At 40.1% G+C, this 22,675-nt stretch overlaps 1 protein-coding gene across 1 annotated transcript in view; it reads left to right on the top strand.

The window, feature by feature from the left end:
• The window catches only part of LOC311620869 (uncharacterized protein C10orf67, mitochondrial), a gene marked incomplete at both ends in the record, with an annotated part of 148,116 nt that overhangs the window by 73,026 nt on the left and 52,415 nt on the right, over positions 1-22,675 (top strand). The window contains 4 exons of the mRNA XM_084880559.1: positions 7,621-7,683; positions 15,369-15,448; positions 15,523-15,588; positions 22,276-22,363. Of these exons, the coding sequence (XP_084736685.1) occupies positions 7,621-7,683; positions 15,369-15,448; positions 15,523-15,588; positions 22,276-22,363 (297 nt within the window). The remainder of the gene's footprint in view (positions 1-7,620; positions 7,684-15,368; positions 15,449-15,522; positions 15,589-22,275; positions 22,364-22,675) is intronic.

Genomic DNA, 22,675 nt, shown 5'->3' with positions numbered 1-22,675 from the left:
CTTCAGTACTGTAGGGACTTATGGAGTAGGAGTTAGAGTTTATAAAACTAAGTAAGGGTAATGGGTTAGGGCCCAGGTTCAGGATTAAGCCAGTCCTGAGATTTCTATCAGCCAGGGATGAATCAGAACTATAAGTCAGCTGTGCCTAGGCCTAGCCTTCTGTCCCTGACCTTATGTTTTTCCATTTCTATAAATTTCATGAATGGCCTTATTCAGGCCTTTAGCTGGTGACTCCAAATACTATCTCTAGAACTGACCCCACTCAAAAATTCTAGGCCCTTGTCCCAATTGCCTATTGTGGGTTTTTTTTTTATTGATTATGCCATGGGTACCTCAAACTGTATCTGAAACTGCATTTACCAAATTCTTCCTTAATAAAAGGAGAAGGAGGAAGAGGAGGGGGAAATGAGGAGGGGGGAAGAAGGAGGTGGTGGAGGAGAAGGAGAGAGAGCAGGGAAAGAGAGAGAGAGAGAGAGAGAGAGAGAGAGAGAGAGAGAGAGAGAGAGAGAGAGAGAGAGAAAGAGAGAGAGAGAGAGAGAGAGAGAGAGAGAGAGAGAGAACCAGCACACAAAATAAAATTGTTCCTATTTCTATTATTTTTTCTTAACATAGTGAATAGTACCATTCTCCATCTAGTTGCTCAAATAAAAATTATAGGCAGTTCTCTTCTCACTAAAAAGTGCCCTAAATTTTACCTTTTTCATAATTCCTCTCAAATATATTTTCTCTGCTTCAGCCCTGTTTTGTTTTCTATTGTATCTTCAGTACTTCGAATGTTTCCTGGCACAAAGTAGGAATTCAGCAAATATTTAGTGAGTTGAAGAACAAAGAAAATAAACAAAGCGATTAGCCCTGTAGGAAACAGTTAATTTAGGAAGCAGATACAACCTTAAGAGACATTTTAAAATAAATATATTTTGAAAAACATTCAAGGGAAACTTTTATTTTTTAATCAGGACAGGCTGCTATGATAAAATAACAACAATCTGAAGAAAATAATAATTTATTTGAAATAACAATTTTTTAAAAATGACAATGGGCAGGGTGAATAAGAAAATTGACACAGCTGAAGATCTAATTAATTAAAGTAGGGGGAAAGTCTCAGAAATAGTGTAAAATAGCAGACATAAATTATGAGTAAAGTTAAACAGTAGTTGCTACAAGAAAATAAAGCAAAGTATTCAAAAGAAAAAAAAATGGTTGAAGCCTGATTCTTATATTCAGCTAAAATCTCAATTGAGTATTTAAAAAAATAAGATATGCAGAATGATATGGACACAATAAAAATGAGAAACTAGTTATTTCTCAGAAGTGAGGGAAGCTAGAAAAAAATTAAAAGTTGAAACATTAAACTAACAGTTGGAAGAGACTTTTTTCAGTGGCAAAATTTAGTAACAGGTTTAAGCTTCCTTCTCTATGGATAATTACAAATAATTAGGCCTGTAATAACTGGTATCTGCATAAACACACTGTTAATGTTATTTACTAGATCTCAGTTTTTTAGAGTCAGTGTGTAGATGAAGCATGGAGGACTTAATTATAGTTAGGGAACAATCTTATAGACATTGACAATATAAAAATAACATTCCTTCTAAAAGCTTGGAAATCAGGTGAGTGAATATGTTGGAAAACATAAAAGTCTAAATAAATTTCCCATTTGTCACAGGGTGGAGTTAATATACCAAGTATACAAGTTTATATCTATTGAAATCATAACCAAAGCAACAACAGGCAGGTGAGGGAGAAGGTGGAAGGTAATGTGAATGCTCTAAAATCTTAATATTTATTTGTGGGGACCCCAAATCAATAAAGGCTATTATCCTATATAATAAAAGCCTAATATGCTAAGTGCCTTATCATTTGTTCAACCATTTGACCAGTTGCTATGATGTGCACTGACCATCAAGGGACAGGTGCTCCAACCGGTAGGTTAGCTTGCTGCTGGGGTCCAGCCAATTGGGACTGGGCCAGATGGCCCTGACATGCCATGGAGCTCTCCTATGGTCCCTCCCCAGTCCCAATCGTGCATCAGTGAGGTCCCTCAGCCTGGCCTGTGCCCACTCGCAATCTGTGACCCTTTGGGGGATGTCAGAAAGCCAGCTTCAGCCCAATCCCTGCAGATCAGGCTGAAGGATCTCACTGGTGCATGAATTTGTGCACCAGGCCTCTAGTTTATTAATAATGATAATGATAATGATAAGGAAAAACAACAACAATACCTTAGGTTCTGGGAAATAATAGTTATATGTTCATGTATACTATTCTATTTGTAGTTTGTTTTTTAATACGTGCATACATTACCATTTAAAAATCTAAGGTAATATGGAGGGGAAACCAAGATGGCGGCATAAGGTAGACACCCAAATGCAGCCTACCACTACAAATTTGAATTTAGATCTGGAAAACAGGGGAAACATCGCCCCATCGCCCAGATGGCTGGCTAAGAGGAGGCTCTGCCATCTGGGAAGGAGAGAGAGAAGGCACGCTGAACCTCAGGAACTGTTAAGAGCGTGATGAGGAGTGGGAGCCACCGCCGCGGCTGCTGCTGCTGGGCGCCGGCAAGGAGCCGGGAAACGGGGCCCCCAAAGGGGAGGTGCCGCTGGGCCCTCAACCGCTGACCGCGGGCCACGGAGCCGAGGCCAGGGGCTGCTTCCTGGATGGTGCCAACCCCAGCAACAGGCTAAAGGCACGCAGGAGGTCACGGAGAACAAAGGGGCACTGTAGGCCAGCCTGCTGAGCTTCCAGGACGAGGAGGAAGAAACCGAAGAAGTTTTCAATGTGAAGAAGTCAAGTTATAGCAAAAAGATAGTAAAATTACTTAAGAAAGAATACAAAGAAGATCTTGAAAAATCGAAGATTAAGCAGAACTCAACTCATCAGCCAACATTGCAACATAAATGCATTAAAAAAAAAAAGAAAAAAAAAAAAAGACAATGTTAGAGCGGTGGCAGCCAGGCCCAGAGTGGCCAGGCCTAGGGAAGTGGCAGCCAGGCCCGGAGCAGACAGGCCCAGAGCAGCCGGGCCCAGAGCAGCAGCAGCCAGGCCCGGAGCAACCAGGTCCGGAGCAGCCAGGCCTGAGGCAGTGAAAGCCAGGCCTGGGGCAGTGGTGGCCAGGCCCAGGGCGGCCAGGCCCAAAACAGCCGGACCCAGAGCAGCCGTGCCCGGAGCAGCCAGGTCAGGAGCATCTAGGCCGAGAGCAGCAGCAGCCAGGCCCAGAGCAGCAGCAGCCAAGCCAGGATCGGCCGGGCCCAGAGAAGCAGCAGTCGGGCCCAGAACAGCAGCAACCAGGCCCGGAACAGCCAGGCCTGGAGCAGCCTAGCCTGGAGCAGTTGGGCCTTGAGCAGCAATAGCCAGGCCCGGAGCAGCCAGGCCCAGAGCAGCATCATCCAGGCCCCTGAGCAGCAGCAGCCAGGCCTGGAGCAGCCAGGCCTGGAGCAGCAGCAGCCAGACCCAGAGCTGCCAGGCCTGGAGCGGCCAGGCCTGGAGCAACAGAGGCCAGGCCCGGAGCAACAGCGGCCAGGCCTGGAGCAGCTGCTCCCGGAACAGCTTGCTCCTCGCCTGCCCATGCCCCAGGGCTGCTTCTCAGACATGGCTGGAAACTTTTGTGGGAACTTGAGGGTCTGCTAAATCAAGTGATGAAGGCTTAGATCTGGATGTGTTGAGTTGCTGTAGCGCTGGGGTGTTGATCTGTGAGTACCTTGTGTGGGGCCTGGATGAGGTTGGTTGATCTATTTGGAAATGTCTTTTGTGTGAAGTGTATCCTTGGGAATGTGGAGGTATTATTGATTTGAGAAAATGCTAAGTAATTGATTTGCTACCTGAAAAATTTAAAGTTCTGATAGTTTAAGGTCTCTTGCCAAAAAGAGGTTTTAAAGCTAACACCTTAATTTTAATGGAGAATGGGGAGGACATGCCCTTACCACCCAGAACAGGTAATCCAATTCCAGCCAGCAGCTATCTTTAAACAATGTGTTCATTTACATTTGAATGGCTACGCCTTTTGCTAGCCCAAGGGCAAGTTTACATATAAACAAGTTTGCTTCTCAGTTCCCAGGGAAGAAAAAACAAGGTTTAAAATTATTAGATTTTAAAATTTATTCTTAAAAATATAAAAGTTTATTAATTAAAAAAAACCTGATGAACAATATTAACTGTTGATTATAATAGAATCAGAGATATGGGAGGGGAGTGGACTGACAGTTCTCGGGGAAAAGGGGAGTGGTGGGTGCGGGAAGAGACTGAACATAAACTGTGCACCTATGGATGAGGACAATGGGGGGTGGGGAAAGGGCAGAGGGTGGGGTGGGAACCTGCTGGAGGGGGGAAAAAATGAGGAACTTTTGTAATAATATGAACAATAAAGATTGATTTAAATAAAAAATAAAATAAAAATCTAAGTTAATATGAATGAAGAAGTCAATAGCTTAGTGTATGTGAAGTGTCTGACACAGAGTAGGCACCCAATTAGAGTTTTTATGGCTGTTACTAAAAATATTATTTTTATATATGGTAGCTGATGTCAGCTGTGTTCTCTCTGTCCCTTCAGATACAGATAAACTTGGGTCAAACCAATTTGTGCTTTGTGGGAGCCTAGAGTGTGTCCTCTGGTGTCTGCAGGGGCCACAGTATCGCGGTGGTTGTTGCTGTGAACAGGCTCCTTCCACCGAACTAAGGCACATTCTGAGTCTCATTGTGCCCTGCATGCCATGCTTGTTCATACTTTGAGTTCAATCCAGTTCTGTGATTTCTACTAAAAGCATCCACTCACATGATACCTTTGCATTTGTAAGTTTGAGGAGGTTGAAGAAGGTTAACTGACAGGGACAGTTTATATTACTAAGATGCCATTTCAAATGGAATATTGCACATCACCCCTGGCAAATGGTCAGCTGCATTTCTAGCTCTGTGGTCTTGCCTGGCCATTTTCTCTTTCTCTATCTCTCTTCTCAGCTTCCACCTCTGATTCCTTGGGGGAGCTTGAGGTCATTTTATTTTATTCTGCAAGACTCTCTGACTCCCTCTCCCATACCTGACTCCAGATGCTACTTGGTAGAGCCTACCCTATGAAGATGGGCAACACATTAAAGGACTTTTGGGTCACAGAATCCACTAGAGAAGTTAGTGGTGGCAATAAGGGGCACTTTTTCTGTCTATTGTTTAGAATACAGCAATAATTAACCAAGCAGATTTGTATATTCATTATATTTTCTCATTGCCATCTATTCTCCTTATCATCAGAGAAAGCGATAGTAACAAAAATTCACCCTGAGTATCACCCTATATATTGTATTATAATAAAGAGGGAATATGCAAATTTACTGTCACTCCACCACAAAGATGGCAGCGCCCACAGCAGAGGTGGGGGGGGAGGGTATTTCCGTAACACAAGATGGCTGTGCGCACAGTGGAGGTGGGGTTTCCATAACCCAAGATGGCTTCACCCACAGTGGAGGCCAAGTTCCTGTAAGGAGCCTTAAAGAGCAATCAGCAAGAACCTAAGGCTGCACCTCCCTCCTCAGGCCTCACCCCCCGCCTTGGAGCCAGGCCAGGGGACCTCAGGCTGTGCCCACCCACATGGCAGGCTTAATGGGGAACCTTAGGCCACGTCCCCCCACCCTGGCACCAGGCTGGGGGACCTGAGGCCATGCCCCCTCCCTGGTGGGGTTTGACAAGGGACCTCAGGCTATGCTCCCCACCCAGCAGGGCTTAACAGTGGACCTCAAAGTGTGCCCTCCTGCCCCAGTGCTGAACCAGGTGACCTCAGGCTGCTCCCCTCACCCCAGGCCAGGGAACCTCAGGCCATGCCCCCTGCCCAGCAGGGCTTGACAGGGTATCTCAGGCCACGTCCCCCTCCTGGCAGGACTTGACAGGGGACCTGAAGGCACACCCTCTGCCCCAACCCTGGCTGGGGGATCAGAGGCTGCGACCCTGCCTGGTGGGGCTTGACAAGGGTGGGACCAGGCAGGTCTGGATCTAGCCCCATGGGGGTGGGACCAGCCGGGTCTGGATCTCACATGATTTTGAGGCGCACATGGGTGGGCAAGGACTTGACTCTGGTGCACCCCAGACTCTGACAGGAGGAAGATTTTCATACAGATTTTACTAATTTTCTTTCATCTCTGACACTTCTATTATACAGAAAGGGCAAATAGCAATGTTAAAATATTTCCTCTAATACCTTTTTAATAGTTTAAAATAAACTACTTTAAAATAAAAGATTGTTTTAAAGCTTCTGTCTTTACAGGTAATAACTGCCCATTTCATTTTTAAAAGATATAATGGGCCGAAACCGGTTTGGCTCAGTGGATAGAGCGTCGGCCTGCAGACTGAAGGGTCCCGGGTTCGATTCCGGTTGGGGGCATGTACCTTCATTGCAGCCGCATCCCCAGTAAAGGGTGTGCAAGAGGCAGCTGATCGATGTTTCTCTCTCATCGATGTTTCTAACTCTCTACCTCTCTCTCTTCCTCTCTGTAAAAAATCAATAAAATATATATATATTTTTAAAAAGATATAATGGTAAAATTTGACCACTATATGATGGCAGAGTAATGTATTGTTAAAAAACTATAGTGGGAAAGTTGGTTTTAATGGACTATAATTGCCCAATTGCAAATCTATATATATAAAAGCCTAAGTGACTGAACAACCAATTGGCCGGTTGCTGTGATGCGCACTGACTGCAAGGGGGCAGACGCTCAATGCAGGAGCTGCCCCTGGTGGTCAGTGTGCTCCCGCAATGGAATCACCGCTCAGCTGACTGACCCATCCCAGTGGCCCACCAGCCTAGCAGCAGCCACTTACTCACTCAGTAGGCCTGCAGGTCCAATCTTCAGAGAATGGGCCAGGCACTGATGGACCAGCACTACTGGCATGATCCTGACAGTGCCACAGTTCTCCTGGAAGTCTACCTTGGGCATCACTGCCATTTCCCCTCTCTAGATGCTTCACAATGAAGAAATGATATAAAAGTGGCTGCCAGGTGGATCCCAACAAACTGTGCAAACGTCAGCAGCACAAATCTGAACCCCAGGCCGGCAAGGGCACCCCACCGCCCACCCAGAGGGCCAATTTTTTCCCAGCTCCCCTCTCCCCCCCAAATGAGCACCAGATGCAAGGCTTATGGCTGGCGAGTACTGCTGTTGCAGTGCAAGCCTCTCCCAATTGGGACTGACTGAGTGCAAGTCCGTAGCGGGCACAGCGGGGCTGAGATGAGTGGGAGTGGCAGGCAGGAGCAGCAAGCAGGAGCGGCAGGCAGCATTGGAGTGCTGGTTTCAGCCTGATCCCCGCAGGCCACCCCAAAGGAACCCACCTGTGCACAAATTCGTGCACCAGGCCTCTAGTGCAATATTTAAACACCAAACTTAATAAATTGGATAAGGCAGAGAAGATCCCTGTGGGACTCTGGTTGACATATTTGTCTCAGTTTCCTTTCTCTAAGCTGCAGAGAAGCCACATCTTTATGCATTATTTTAAAATGTTATACAGGGTAGGGCAAAGATATGTTTATAGTTCATATAGAAAGTAATACAATCATTAATAAGTAATAATGTAAGAATAAACTTTCATGTACTCACAACTATAAATCTACTTTGTCCCTCCCTATATTTATTTCCTTTCCAGTATGTACGTGACATGTCTATTGAGCCACATGATCATGAAGAGGTGAAAATGTCATATGACCAGGTATAAGATGACTATTAAGACCGTTATTATTACTCTAATTCTTCATATTGATGCTGGCTATTCTTAGAAAGTAGCAATGACTTTGATAGAGAATTAGTTTTGTTTGTTGTTTTTCCTCTTTAAAAAAAATCTTCATTGTTGAGAGCATTACAAATTTCCCCCTCATTGTCCCCCTTCACCCACTTCCCCCTCTACCTCAGGCCTTCACCATCCTACTGCCGATATTTATAGGTAAGATCTTTGGTTAATCTCCTTCTGACCCCCCTACACCCTTCCCTCTGAGATTTGTCAGTCTGTTCCATGCCTCTAATTCTACTTTACTCACCAGTTTATTTTGTTTATTATATTTCTTGTTCACTTATATTGATTTTTAGATTCAATTATTGATAGATATGTATTTATTGTCATTTTACTCATATTTTATCTCTTTTTCTCCCCCTCCTCCTCCTCCTCCTCCTCCTCCTCCTCCTCCTCCTCCTCCTCCTTCTCTTCTTTCTCTTTTTAAAGAGTGCCCTTCAACATTTTATGTAATACTGGGTTGATGGTGATGAACTCCTTTAGCTTTTTCCTGTTTGTGAAGCTCTTTATATGACCCTCAATTCTAAATGAGATCTTTGCTGGGTAGAGTAATCTTGGTTAGAGGCCTTTGCTATTCACCATTTTGAATATTTCTTGCCACTCCCTTCTGGCCTTCAAAGTTTCTGTTTGAGAAATCAGCTGACAGTCATATGGGTACTCCCTTGTAGGTAACTAACTGCTTTTCTCTTGCTTCTTTTAAGATTCTCTCTTTATCTTTAATCCTTGGCATTTTAATTATGATGTGTCCTGGTGTGGGCCTCTTTGGGTTCCTCTTCTTTAAGGTTACCTGTGCTTCCTGGACTTGTAAGTCTATTTCTTTCACCAGGCAGGGGAAGTTTTTTGTAATTATTTCTTCAAATAGATTTTCTTGCTCTCTTTCTCTCTCTTCTTGTCTGATACCCCATAATGTAAATGTTGGTATGCTTGAAGTTATCCCAGAGGCTTCTTATACTATCTTCATATTTTTTTAATTCTTTTTTCTTTTTGCTCTTTTGCTTGAGTGGTTTTTGCTTTCTCATATTCCAAATCATTGATTTGATTCTCTGAATCCTCTATTGTTGATTCCCTACAAATTATTCTTTTTTTTTTTTTAATAATTCTTTCTTGTAGAAAGTCCCACTATTTCCCCATTGCCCCTACCAGCATACTCCTACACCCCCCCCCTCCCCTTACCACCTCATTGTCTGTGTCCATGGGCCATGCATATATGCATACACATCCTTTGGTTGGTTACCACCCAACCTTCTCTCCCTCCTTCCCTCCAAGCTTCCACACTTTGATCCATGCTTCCATATCTCTGGATCCACTCCATTTATCAGTTTATTTTGTGACTTAGATTCCACATATGAGTGAGATCATGTGATACTTATTTTTCTCTGATTAACTTATTTCACTTAGCATGATACTCTCCAGGTCCCTCCATGCTATCTCAAAGAGTAAGATATTGTTTTTTACTGCTGCATAGTAATCCATGGTATAAATGTACCACAACATTTTTATCTACTCATCTATTGATAGGCACTTGGCTGTTTCAAGATCTTTGCTGTTGTGAATTGTGCTGCTATGAACATAGTGGTGCATACAGTCTTTCTGATTAGTATTTCATGTTTCTTAGGATATATGGCAGTTCCATATTTAATTTTTTGAGGAAACTCCATATTGTTTTCTATAATGAATGTACCAGTCTGCATTTCCACTAACAGTGTATTAGGGTTCCCTTTTCTTCATATCCTCTCCAATACTTGTCATTTATTGATTTGATGGTAAATATTTTGACATGTCTGAGGTGATATGTCATTGTCATTTTACTATGCACCTCTCTGATGATCAGTGAATTTGAGCATTTTTTTTTTATATTTCTCTTGGCCATCTGTATGTCCTCTTTGGAGAAGTGTCTATTTAGATCATTTGCCCATTTTTAATTAGATTGTTTCTTTCTGTTAAGTTATATGAGGTCCTTATATATTTTGGATATTAATCCTTTATCAGATGTATCATTGCCAAATATGTTCTCCTATACAGGGCTCCCTTTAGGTTTTGTTGATGGTTTCTTTTGCTGTACAGAAACTTTTTATTGTTTGTGGGTTTTTTTTGTTTGTTTGGTTTTTTTAAATATTGCTATTGATTTCAGAGGGGAAGAGAGGAGAGATAGAAAAATCAATGAGAAGAATCATTGATTGGCTGTCTCCTGCACACCTACTGGAGATCAAGCCTGCAACCCAGACATGTGGCCTGACCGGAAATCAAACCATGACTTCCTGGTTCATAGATCAATGTTCATTCACTGAGCCATCATGACCAGGCCAGAAGCTCTTTATTTTAATGTAGTCCCATTTGTTTATTTTCCCCTTAGTTTTCTTTGCTCTAGGACAGTGGTTGGCAAACTGTGGCTCGAGAACCACATGTGGCTCTTTGGCCCCTTGAGTGTGGCTCTTCCACAAAATACCACTGCCTGGGTGAGTCTATTTTGAAAAGTGGCGTGCCATTAGAAGAAGTTTAAGTTTTAAAAATTTGGCTCTCATAAATAATTTCAATCATTGTACTGTTGATATTTAGCTCTGTTGACTAATGAGTTTGCCGACCACTGCTCTAAGAGATGTATCTATAAACATATTGCTATTTGGGATGTCTGAAATTTTGCTGCCTATGGTTTCTTCTAGGGTTTTTCTGGTTTTACAACTTATATTTAAGTCTTTTATCCATTTTGTGTTTATTCTTGTGCAAGGTGTAAGTTGGTGCTCTAGTTTCATTTTTTACATGTATCTATCAAATTTTCCCAATACCATTTATTGAAGAGACTGTCTTGAATCTATTGTATGCTCTTGCCTCTTTTGTAAAATGTTAATTGAGCATTATGGCTTGGGTTGATTTCTGGGTTCTCTGTTCTATTCCGTTGATCTATATGCCTATTTTTGTGCCAGTACCAGACTGTTTTGATTGCAATGGCTTTATAGTATAACTTGAATTCTGGTATTGTGATCCCTCCAACTTTGTTCTTCTTTCTCAAGATTGCTGCAGCTATTTTTTTTAATTCCATATACATTTTTGGATTATTTGTTCTAGATCTGTAAAATATTATATTGGCATTTTAATAGGGATCACATTGAATCTGTAGATTGCCTTGGGTAGTATGGACATTTTAATGATGTTAATTGTACCAATGCATAAGCACAGTATATTCATACACTTGTTTATATCTTCTTCAATCTCTTTTTTCAACATCCTATAGTTTTTTGAATATAGGTCTTTTGCCTCCTTAATTAAGTTTATTCCTAAGTATTTTAATTTTTTGTTGCAATGGTAAATAAGATTGCTTGTTTAGTTTCTTATTCTGAGAATTCATTATTGGAGAAAAAAAATGCCATTGATTTTTGGGTGTTGATTTTGTATCCTGCTACATTGCCAAATTCATTTATTAAATCTAGAAGCTTTTGGTGAAGTCTTTAGGGTTTTCAATGTACAATATCATGTCATCTGTGAATAATAAGATTTTTACTTCCTTCTTTCAAATTTGGATGCCTTTTATATCTTCTTATCTGAAGGACCATGATGAATAAGAATGGTGAAAACAATCATCCCTGTCTTGTTCCTGTTCTTAAGGGAAATGGTTTTACTTTTTGTCCATTGAGTATGATGTTTGCTATAGGTTTGTCACATGTGGTCTTTATCATATGCTCCCTCTATTCCCAATTTTCTTAGAGATTTTGTTTGTTTGTTTGTTTGTTTTTGTTTGTTTTTATTGCTTGGAGTTTTTAATAAAAATGGGTGCTGGATTTTGTCAAATGTTTTTTATACATTTATTGATATGATCATGTGATTTTTGTCTTTCAATTTTTTTATGTGATATAACTCATTTATTGATTTATGAATATTGTACCAGCCTTGCATCTCTGAAATAAATACCATTTGGTAATGGTGTATGATCTTTTTAATATATTGCTGGATGTTATTTGCTAGTATTTTTTTTAGCCTTTTAGCATCTATGTTCATCAGGGAAATTGGCCTATAATTCTCTTTCTTTGTATTGTCTTTATCTGGTTTTGGAATTAGGGTAATGCTGGCCTAATAAAAGAAGCTTGGAAATATTCCTGCCTCTTGGGTTTTTTGGAATAGTCTGAGGAGGATAGGTTTTAGTTCTTGAAATGTTTGCTAAGCTTTTATTTGGTAGGAGTTTTATTTATTTATTATTATTACTGCTTCTATTTCACCAGTTATTATTGACCTGTTCAGGTTTTCTGATTCTTTCTGATTCAGTTTTGGGAGATTGTATTTTTTTAGGAATTTGTCCATTTCATCCACATTGTCCAGCTTGTTGGCTTATAATTGTTCATAGTATTTGTAAGAATCCTTTGTATTTCTGTGATGTCAGTAGTTTCTACTCTGCTTTCATTTCTGGTTTTATTTGGGGGGGGGGGGGAGATTCGCTTTCTCTTTTTCTTGATGAGTCTGGTTAACAGCCAATTTTGTTTATTTTATTTATTTATTTTTTCAGAAAAACAGCTTTTGATTTAATTGAATTTTTTTTGTATTTTTTTTAGTCTCATGTCATTTATTTCTACTCTAATCTTTATTATTTTATTCCTTCTACTTACTCTGGGCTTTTCTTGTTGTCTTTCTAGTTCTTTAAGTTGAAGAGTTAAATAGTTTATTGGTTTTTTGTTTGTTTGTTTGTTTTTTAGGTCAGCCTTGTAGTGTTATGAACTTCCCTTTCAGAAAAATTCTTTTTAATTATGATGTGTTTGGGTGTGGACCTACTTGGGTTCTTCTTGCTTGAGGTTTTCTGTTACTCCTGATCTTGTTTGACTTTTTCCTTTATGAGGTTAAGGGAGTTTTCTGCCATTATTTCTTCAAACACATTGTCTATCCCTTTCTTCCTCTTCTGGCACACCTGTTATTCAAATACTGTTATGTTTCATGTTGTCCCACAGCCCCCTAAAAGTGTCCTCCTATTAATTGTTTTTCTTTTTGGTTCTCTGATTGAGTGATTTTTTTGCATTCTATCTTTGATTCACTGCTACCATCCTTAGTTTCCCCTAATCTGCTGTGTATTCCTTCCAATGTGCTCTTTATTTATGCTATGTCATTATTTCTGTTTTTATAGTTATTATATCTTTTTTCATGCTGTTGAGTATCTCTACCATCATTATTCTGAACTCAATATCGGGTAAATTTTCTTATCTCCGTTTTATTTATCTCTTATTCTATAGAATTTGCTTGTTCTTTCATTTGGAGGCTGTTTCTTTGCCACCTCATTTTGGCTCCCTGTTTGGGTTTGTGACTATATATATTAAGTAGATCTGCTACACCTCTCAACCTTTTATCAATATGAAGAACAGTGTCAAATGCTGTTTCTGACTAATTAGGTCAGGCAAAGATTCAAAGCATCCAGAGACCACCTCTATCTACAGACTGATAGGATTTGTCTTGAGTTGTCCTCAGGCAATCATTCACAGGTGTGGCAAGAGTTTTTTTTCCAACAGGATGGGGAAATTTCTGGTGCCTGGAGGCTAATTGTTATTCCCAGTCTTTTAATGGTCCTGAGCAACTTTGCACCTTAGGGCAAGATGTTTTCCAATAGGATGTCTTCCCCCCAGGCAAGGCCACCTGTACAGCAAATATCTGCATGAGAAAGGTGACCTCTGCAGTGTGAGGGAATGACACAGCACAGGAAACTAGGGTGTTTGTCTTCTTAGCGCTATCCTCAAAGCTCCTAATCCTGGCTTCTGCTCACACTGCTTCAGTCCACTCTTGCCCTCCTTCTGTGGATGGCTCAACAGGGAATTCTGTGCTTTGGCCCTTTAAGAGGCCTGAATTTTCCAGGGTCTCTCCCTGGCAACCTTTTCACAGCCAGATGCTATGTGAGTATCCTTCTTAGCTGAGATATCTCTCCAGAACTTCAGTTGCCATCTGTGGGAGCCCGCCAGACCTTTTGTGATTCTGCCCCTCTTACCAGTCTCTATGCAGTCTCTATTATTGGTCCTCGGTGATCATGGTTCTCTCCAGTGAATCTCTTGATTATTCAGGAAGATTTTCTGTATTTTAATTGTAATTCCAGTTTGGTCCTTGGAGTGTCTTCGTGCAGCATCCATTTAGTCTGCTGCCATTTTTAATCTCCTATAAATTATTCTTTATTCCAGTTAGCATATGCTTAATTTCTGACTGGTCCTTTTTCGTGTCTTTGACATTCTCATTAAGATCCTTGAAAGTCTGATGAAAATCCTTGAGTAACCTTATAACCATGGTTTTGAACTCTGTATCCAGTAGTTTGCTTGCTTCCATTTTTTCATTTGTGACATTTGTCTGCACATTTTTGCTGCTTCCTTGTGTTTGTTTCTATGTATTAGGTAGAGATGCTATGTTTCCTTCAATTGGTAGAATACCTTGTGTAGTAGGTGTCCTATAGGGCCCAGTGGCTCAGCCTCCCCAGTCACCTGAGCTGGGTCATGGGCCTTTTATTGGTAGGTTTGGGCCATTGTCACCAGCTGCAGTTTGAGAGATTTTAGCAAAGTCTGAAGCCTGAGCCAGAACAAGCCATTAATATGGAAAACTTCCTGCAAACAGCTTAGGTGGGACTATACATGGAATGGGGCAGGGCCTCAGGGGATCCCCAGAACAGAACAAATGATGTGACCCAGGCTGATGGAGACTCAGATATGGATGCCAGTCAGCCCTGTGACAGGGATGGTCAAGCATAGGAACAATGGCCCCTGTGAACATCCCCAATGGGAGAAAGCTGCCGCTAATTTCCTGCCCTGATGCCAAACAATCCAGTGCTTCCCTCTATGTGTCTGTGTCCTCCGAAGCGGCCTCGTGTTATGAGTCTGAGTACATTTGTGGGCTGGTCTTTTAAATGGAATACCTGGGTCTTCACAAGCTTCTGTGTCACTCAGCCACAATCCCTGATGGTTTTTACAGCCTGTAGTTATTGGGACTTCTTTTCCCAGCTCTGGAAAACTGTGCTAGGGTTCTTGTCTGGGGCCATGTTCCTCACCAGCAGCCCCCATAGAGACAACTCACTCCCAATTAAAAAAACAAAACAACAACAACAACAACAAAAAAAACAGCACATGTGGGTGTTAGACCAACCTGTTTCATGCTGGTGACAATATGGTCCAAACTTATCAATAAAAAGCCTATGACCCAGCTCAGGTGACTGGGGAGGCTGACCCACTGGGCCCTATAGGACACCTAATACACAAGGCATTTTACCAATTGAAGGAAACATAGCATCTCTACCTAATACATAGAAACAAACACAGAGAAGCGGCAAAACTGGCTGTCTCCACCCTCCTACCAGTCTCAGTGTGCTTTCTCCTTAACTTATCTAGTTGTAGCTCTTCCATTTATCCAGCTTCAGGTGGTTCTGTATAATGTTGCTCTGTATTTTAGGTGTAATTTTGATGTGGTTGTGGGAAGCAGTGAGTATATGTGTTTACCTATGCCGCCATCTTTGAGAATTAGTTTTATGAAGAGACAGAGGACATGATTGCCTCCATAATATGATTCTGGGATATAACCCTGACATACTCAAAGAAACCCTTCAGCTTTATGGAGAAAAGGGTGTATTGTTCATGTAGTTAACCTTGTGATGTGTTTTCTATTGAAAGGGTGAAGAGAGACATAATATGGAGAAGGAAATAGAAATATTAAAGGAAAATTTAGAGATTGAAAAAAAGTTGACAGAAAGGTACTGGAAATAATGATTCATAACTACTCATTTGTAGCTAGTACAAAATTTAACTATCTATAAATTTATTACAGGTTTAGGAGGGAATCAGACCGGATAAACAAATCATGGGAAAAGAAATTCCTTATTCTCAGGAACAGGTATAGTTGGTGATATATAAAAATTCTAGTTATAGAAATGTGACCTATCATCTTCTAAAGAAACAAGGGAGAATTTTTTCTGTATATATTAATTAATATTAACAAGAAGTTCAAAATAATTGGCCTAAAATAGAATGGTAGTTAAAGTCATTTCAAAGAAAAAATAATTTAAAACTTTCATTTCCAATGTCAATGTTTCAACTTTTAAAGGATCAATAGGTTAGAGCCTGGTTTAATCAGACCTGCATAGTCATCTCTCTTCATAGGGCATTAAAATGTTTTCCTTCTCATTTGCACATATTCATATTTAACTGATCTATATCTTCCTGGTAAAACTGCTTTAAATACTAGATCCCCTTTTCATTTTCAGACAGACAATGACAACTCCTTAATTCTCAGGTCTAATTTTTATTCAGATAATTCTTTTAATTTCTCTTCCCTGTATCATCTTTGTCTTTTTAAAGATGGAGAAAGTAAAAAGAAATGGAGAAAGTGACACTAAAATTCTAAAAAGCCTACTGTAAAAAGATGCTTATTTTTTTTCGTGTCCTAACATATTAGTATTAAAACTCTATGTTCTGTTCTCTTGGTTTCTGCCATAATTTCCACTAGAGTCTCTTTGCATGTTGGAAATTTCTTTGCAAGATTTTCTCACAGTGAAGCATCTGCAGTGTAGATTCAATGTTGGTCTGATGTCCTAGATCACACTTGAGGCTCATACCTAACACTTCATGAGGTGATAATGCCATACATTTGCACTGCACTTCATAAACATACAGTGTGTGTGTGTGTGTGTGTGTGTGTGTGTGTGTGTGTGTAAAATTCTGAATATTTCTGTGTTATTGGCACTGAAAACTCCCAGGTGGCATGTTGAGAATCTACATAATAGAAATACCACCAGATGACGAGTGAAGGATCCCCTTCTTATGGTAAAATATTCTCTTTCCACTCTGGCTTGTGTTTCACAACTGTGATGATAATTATTTTATGCTCTGAAAAAATTGCATATTCATGCTTTCCCTGACCCCTCACAGAGTTATCATAAGATAGCATATAGATACAAGTGAAACTAGAGGATGAGAACAAAGGAAAGTTTAAACACCCACTTAATTTCATTTCCCCACATATGGAATTGGAGCTATCTCTGAAACTGGGTAGAATGTCTTTCTTTTACTTCTTTCTGAAGGGTTCACTTTCATCCTTAAGATTTACCATGTATCTGTCCATATAGAATTCATTCTCTACTCAGTGACCATTTACAAGAATATCTCAGTTTTATTTCAAATTGATTTGTTGTTAACCAAGATGTTGACAATCATATTCATCAATTTGGTCTCTGCAGACTTTATGTTGTTATCTAAATATTTAGGACAATAGGAAGTATTATTACACACTTTCTATATGTTTTCTCATTTAACTAACTAACTAGAGCATAATGTTAGGACATAATGCATTTGTCCATCATGGTTCAGTTGCCTCACCAAGTGCTAATTCAAGGTAACACATGCAACAACATAGCAAGTTCTGTGTCATGGTGTGGTATGGAGATTAAGTGTGCTAAAATGGTTATTTTATTTCACAGTAACAGGTCACAGATCAGGAACAATCATTTTTGTTTAGTAGAAGAAAAACTTCACCTTAGTCCAGGTGACAGTTTATTCCAATGATTTATCAGCCAATTCATGATTTATATTCAGTCTCAGTTGAATTCAGAGCTTCTTCTCCAAGCTCCTTTTTTATTTCTGCTGAATTAGCTCTATTTTCAGGAACATCAAACTTAAGCAGTACTGACAAGAGCAAGGACTAGTCCTTCTTAACAAGGCATTCCTGGCTCTGCTGCTGATGTCATCATTGCCTTTTCTCTTGATACAATGGTGCACAGGTGTGCCACATCATCTCAGAAATAGATCACTACCTGGGTGTTGCCACTGTGATGAAGCCGCTCCCACCTCATCTCCAGGAATTGGATACAAAATCAATACACAAAAATCTGTTACTTTTCTTTCTTTTAGTTTTTAAAATCATCTTTCTATACATTAATAACAAATTATCAAAATTTTAAAAAACAATCCCATTTACAGTTGCATCAAAAAGAGTGAAATACTGCCTGGCTGGTGTGGCTCCATGGTTGAGCATCAACCTGTGATTCTCGGTCAGGGCACGTCCTTGGATTGTGGACTTGATCCCCAGTAGGGAGCATGCAGGAGACAGCCAATTGATGTTTCTCTATCATTGATATTTCTCTCTTACAATCTCCCTTCCTCTTTCCAAGACCAATTAAAATATATTTAAAAACAAAAACTATGTAAAAAACAGAATGAAATACTTGTTTAAATGTACCAAAGAAGTAAAAGATCTATATAGTGAACATTATTTCATTGATGAATAAAATTGCAGAAGATGAAAATAAATGGAAAAATCCTCTGTGCTCATGGATTGGAAGATTTGATGTTCTTAAAATGTCCATTACTACCCGAAGATTCAATGCAATCCCTATCAAAATTCCAATGGAATTTTTCAAATAAATAGGAAAAATAATTCTAAAATGTGTGTAGAAACACACACACACACACAAAAACAAACAAACAAACAAAACACACACACAAATAAAAACATACCCACAAATAGCCAAAACAATCTTGAAAAAGAACAAAGCTAGAGGCATCATGCTTCCTGATTTCAAACTATAGTACAAAGCCATAATAATCAAAACAATAGAGTATTGGCATAAAAATGGACATGCAGATCAATGGAAAAAAAGAGAAAACCTAGAAGTAAATCCACATATATGGTCAATTAATCTATGACAAAGAAGCCAAGAATACTTAGCAGGGAAAGGATAGTCTCCTCAATGAATTGTGCTGGGAAAATTGAACAACTACACCCAAAAGAATGAAACTGGAACTCTGTGTTACCCTGTACACAAAAGTTAACTCAAAATGGATTAGGTCTTAAATCTAAGATCTGAAACTAAAATTCCTAGAAGGAAACATAAAGTAAATTTCTTGACATTAGTCTTGCCAGTGATATTTTGGATTTGAAACAAAGAGCAAAGGCCATAATACCAAAATTGAACAAATGAGACTACATCAAACTAAAAAGCTCCTGCACATCAAAGAAAATCATGATCAAAAGTAAATGACAACTTACAGAATGGGAGAAAATACTTGAAAATCATATATATATATATATATATACATATATATATGTATATACATACATATATAATATATAATCATATATATATACTTGGAAATCATATATATATACTTGGAAATCATATATATATATATATATATATATATATATATATATATATATATATATATGATAAAGGGTTAATAACCAAAAATATAGAAAGAACTCACATAGCCCTAGCTAGTTTTTCTCAGTAGTTAGAGCATCAGCCTGTGACTAAAGGGTAGGGAGTTCAATTTCAGTCAAGGATTGCAGGCTCCATCCTCAGGCACGTGCTGGAGGCAACCAATCTCTGAGTCTCTCCCATCAATCTCTCTCTGTGTCTCTCCCTCTTTCTTCCACTCTCTCTAGAACAATCATTGGAAAAGTAGCCTCAGGTGAGGATTAACAAAAGCAAAGAAAACTCACACAACTCAATAGCAAAACAACAACAAATGACAAAATCTAACAATCCTATATAATAGAAGCCTATTATGCAAATTGTGCCCTCGACCACAGTTCGACTGGGTGCTAGACCACTCGAACAATTGCTATGACGTGCACTGACCACCAGAAGGCAGACGTTCTGACTGATAGGTTAGCTTGCTGTGGGAGCTTGTGGGCTGGATTGAAAAGTGAGTTGTGAGGTGAAAGCTGTCTGGAAGCTCCCAGGCTTTGGCCCGAGCTCCGGGTGGAGACCAGCAGGGGCAGAAGCCAGGAGGCACTGGGTGGTGCAGGAGGATGCTTGATCCAAGAGCTGTAGACTGCACAGCTCTCTACAGCCTGTGGCACCCTCAGTACACAATTTGTAATCTTCAGAGCTGCTTCTCTTTATTTGTTAAATTTCACTAACTACTCCAGGAGAGTAGGTAGCACCATTATGGGGAGATGGGCCAGGCGCCTCTGCCTGAGGCCAAGGCGTGGCTTCAGGCTCCCAGGGATGCAGCAGAGAGGGGGCATGGAGCTGAGTTGGAGAAACTGAGTCCAAAATTTGAAAGGAAGCAGGAGGCAGTGAGGGGCGGAGGGTGACAGCTGCGCAGGGGCCTTGAAAAGCTGCTGGGTGGGGGCAGCCAAGGAGCCCGGTGCCTCCCACAGGACAGGCTCCACATCCCTCCCTTCTCCCTGTGACTTGTCACCTCAGCTCTCCTCCAAGGCCCATCTGGGCTCTCCCCGCACAGCCTTTGGGAAGCTTCACCCCTGGAGGAGAAAGGGGGAGGCTGCAAACAGGAAGTCACAGGAGGAGGGTGCAGAGCAGAGCCCACCAAGTTAGATGGAGGAGAGGAAGGGAGAGACCCCACAGGACTGGGGACAGAGATGGGCGGAAAAGGAGGGCTGTGCGGAAGCATGGCCCTTGGTTGAAGTAGAAATCCTGACCCCATTTTACAGACCCCAGCAGAGTGTGTATGTGTTGGGGAGACAAAGACAAAAGAGGTTGTGAGGGGACTGGATGGATGGAGAGCAATGATGTTTGATTGATGACCTATTTGTTTTTATTTTTGTTAATATATTTTTATTGATTTCAGAGAGGAAGGCGGAGGGAGAGAGAGATAGAAACAACAATGATGAGAGAGAATCAATCTGCTGCCTCCTGCACACGCCCTATTGGGGATTGAGCCCACAACCCAAGAATGTGCCCTTGACCAGAATCAAACCCAGGACCCTTCAGACTGCAGGCTGTGGCTCTATCCACTGAGCACATGGGGGCAGCCATCTTGTGTGTTGGAGTGATGGTCAATTTGCATATTATTCTTATTAGATAGGATTAGGGGCCCATTGAGTGAAGATTCTTGCAAGAACAGGGCATCCGGTGGGCTTCCCTCCCGCCACTGCCACCTCTCCCGTACCCCTCACCCCACGTCTCCTGCTGTGGTGGGCGGGGCCAGGCAGGCAGGGTGGGTGGGGCACTCTTTCCCTCCAGCAGCCATCTTGCTTTCAACTTTCCCTCCCTCTTCCTTCTATGCTATCTTCAATCTTTACTCCTCCCTCCCTCAGTGTATGCAAATTAAACACCATATTTGTTGGGTTAATTTGCATACTCACTCTGATTGGCTGTGGGTGGAGCAAAGGTATGGTCAATTAGCATTTTTCTCTCTTATTGGTGTAGATTATTAGATAGGATAAGATCCTATTTTTAGCATACACAGTAACTTAATGTATAATAACTATTGATTCATAGTTTACTTCCATAAAATTACCTTTCTAAAATTGGATTTGGTGTATTTAGAGTGGGCAACCATTACCACTTTCTAAATAAGAACATTTTTATCAACCCAAAAAGGAACCCCATACCCATTAGCAGTTGCCTCCCATCCCCTTCCTGTCAACCACTAACAACCACTAATCTGTTTTCTGTTGCTAAGGATTTCCCTATTCTGGACATTTCATATAAGTGGAATCATAAAATATGTGGACTTTTATGGCTAGCTTCTTTCACTTGGCATGTTTCCAAGTTCCTCTATGTTGTAGAATACATCAGTACTCTGCTACTTTGGACTGCCAAATAATATTTTATTGTATGATTATACCACATTTTTATGCATTCTTTATTAGACATTTGAATTATTTCCACTTTTTGGCTACTATAAATAATGCTGCTATTAATATTTATGTGAACATATGTTTTAAATTCTCTTGTGTATACACATAGGAAGGAATTACTGGGTCTCATGATAATTCTGTTTACCATTTTGAGGAACTACCAAACTGCTTCCCAAAGTGGCTACATCATTTTACAATTCCACGATAAATGAGGGTTCCAATTTCTCTTGGTCCTTTTTAACATTTGTTGTCTGTCTTTTGGCTTTATTCAACCTTATAATTCTGAAGTGGTTTTGATCCATGAGTCACAAACCAAAATCTCTTCTAAGAGTGCCTTGTGTGACTAAATACTGTAATTTTTTTCTTCCTACTAGCTTGCCAAAGGTTTTCCAGCATACACTTGACTTTCTCTACAGAGTATTCTTTCTTGATAGTGAATCTCCTAATTTTAGCATTATTTGCAATATAGACTGAGAATTTCTTAAAAGTTTAATATATGTTTGCTTCAATACATTATAATCATTATTTTTATGCTTAATTTCTCCAATCTTAACTTAATTGGAGCCCTTTAAAATTAACAACACTGTGGTGTGTGTTTTACGTAATTTTTTATGACTCCCTTAACAATAAAATGCTCAAGACTTATCCTGTATATTTATTGCTTTAGTTCTAGAAAGAGCTATTTCTGAAATATGCATTTTGGGAGGAATGTTTTAAAACCATAGCCTAGGACCTCAGGTGTTTCATTGAAATGGTGTTGCCATTGCTTCAGTGTCTCTCAAAGCTGGAAAATATGTAATTTTAAAAATAAAAGAAGAAATCAGTTCATACTCATATTTTAAAAATTTTATTCCTATTTTTTTTTACTCTAACATTGAGAATTTTAGTTCCTAACTACATAAACATCATACTGATTTGCTTTATCCTATGATTTCTATATATCCTAATTTTACTGTTGCCTTCCCCCCCCAGTTTTCATGTCCTTAAGAATGAGATGTTTACTAGGCACACATTGTACCGTCAGTTTGCAGTGGTTGCTGATACATCCTTTAATTATGTGGTAAGTACATATGATGTTTAGATGGTATGTTTCTTTGATATCTGCATATATCTTTCTGTTCTTATTTAACATTTACTGAACCCCTGCCCTTACAAGCTTACAGATAGTACCTGACAGTCATTCTTCTGCCTACTAAGGGCATAAGATGAGAGCCTGAACCCAAATAGCTCAATCTAGTGTGAGATACAGATGTGTAAATAAATTGTTACAATGCAATATAGTTAAGCTATAATAGAGTAAAGTGAAAATTTCAGAAGAGTGATGACTCATTCTAGTAAAGAAGTAACTCAGTCTGACCATTTGTGGGCATGG

The sequence above is a fragment of the Pipistrellus hanaki genome (assembly GCF_964339955.1).
Source record: "Pipistrellus hanaki genome assembly, chromosome: 1".
In the NCBI taxonomy this organism is placed as follows: Eukaryota; Metazoa; Chordata; class Mammalia; order Chiroptera; family Vespertilionidae; genus Pipistrellus; species Pipistrellus hanaki.
Note: the sequence above shows the minus strand (reverse complement) of the source record. Positions and strands in the feature narration are given on the sequence as shown.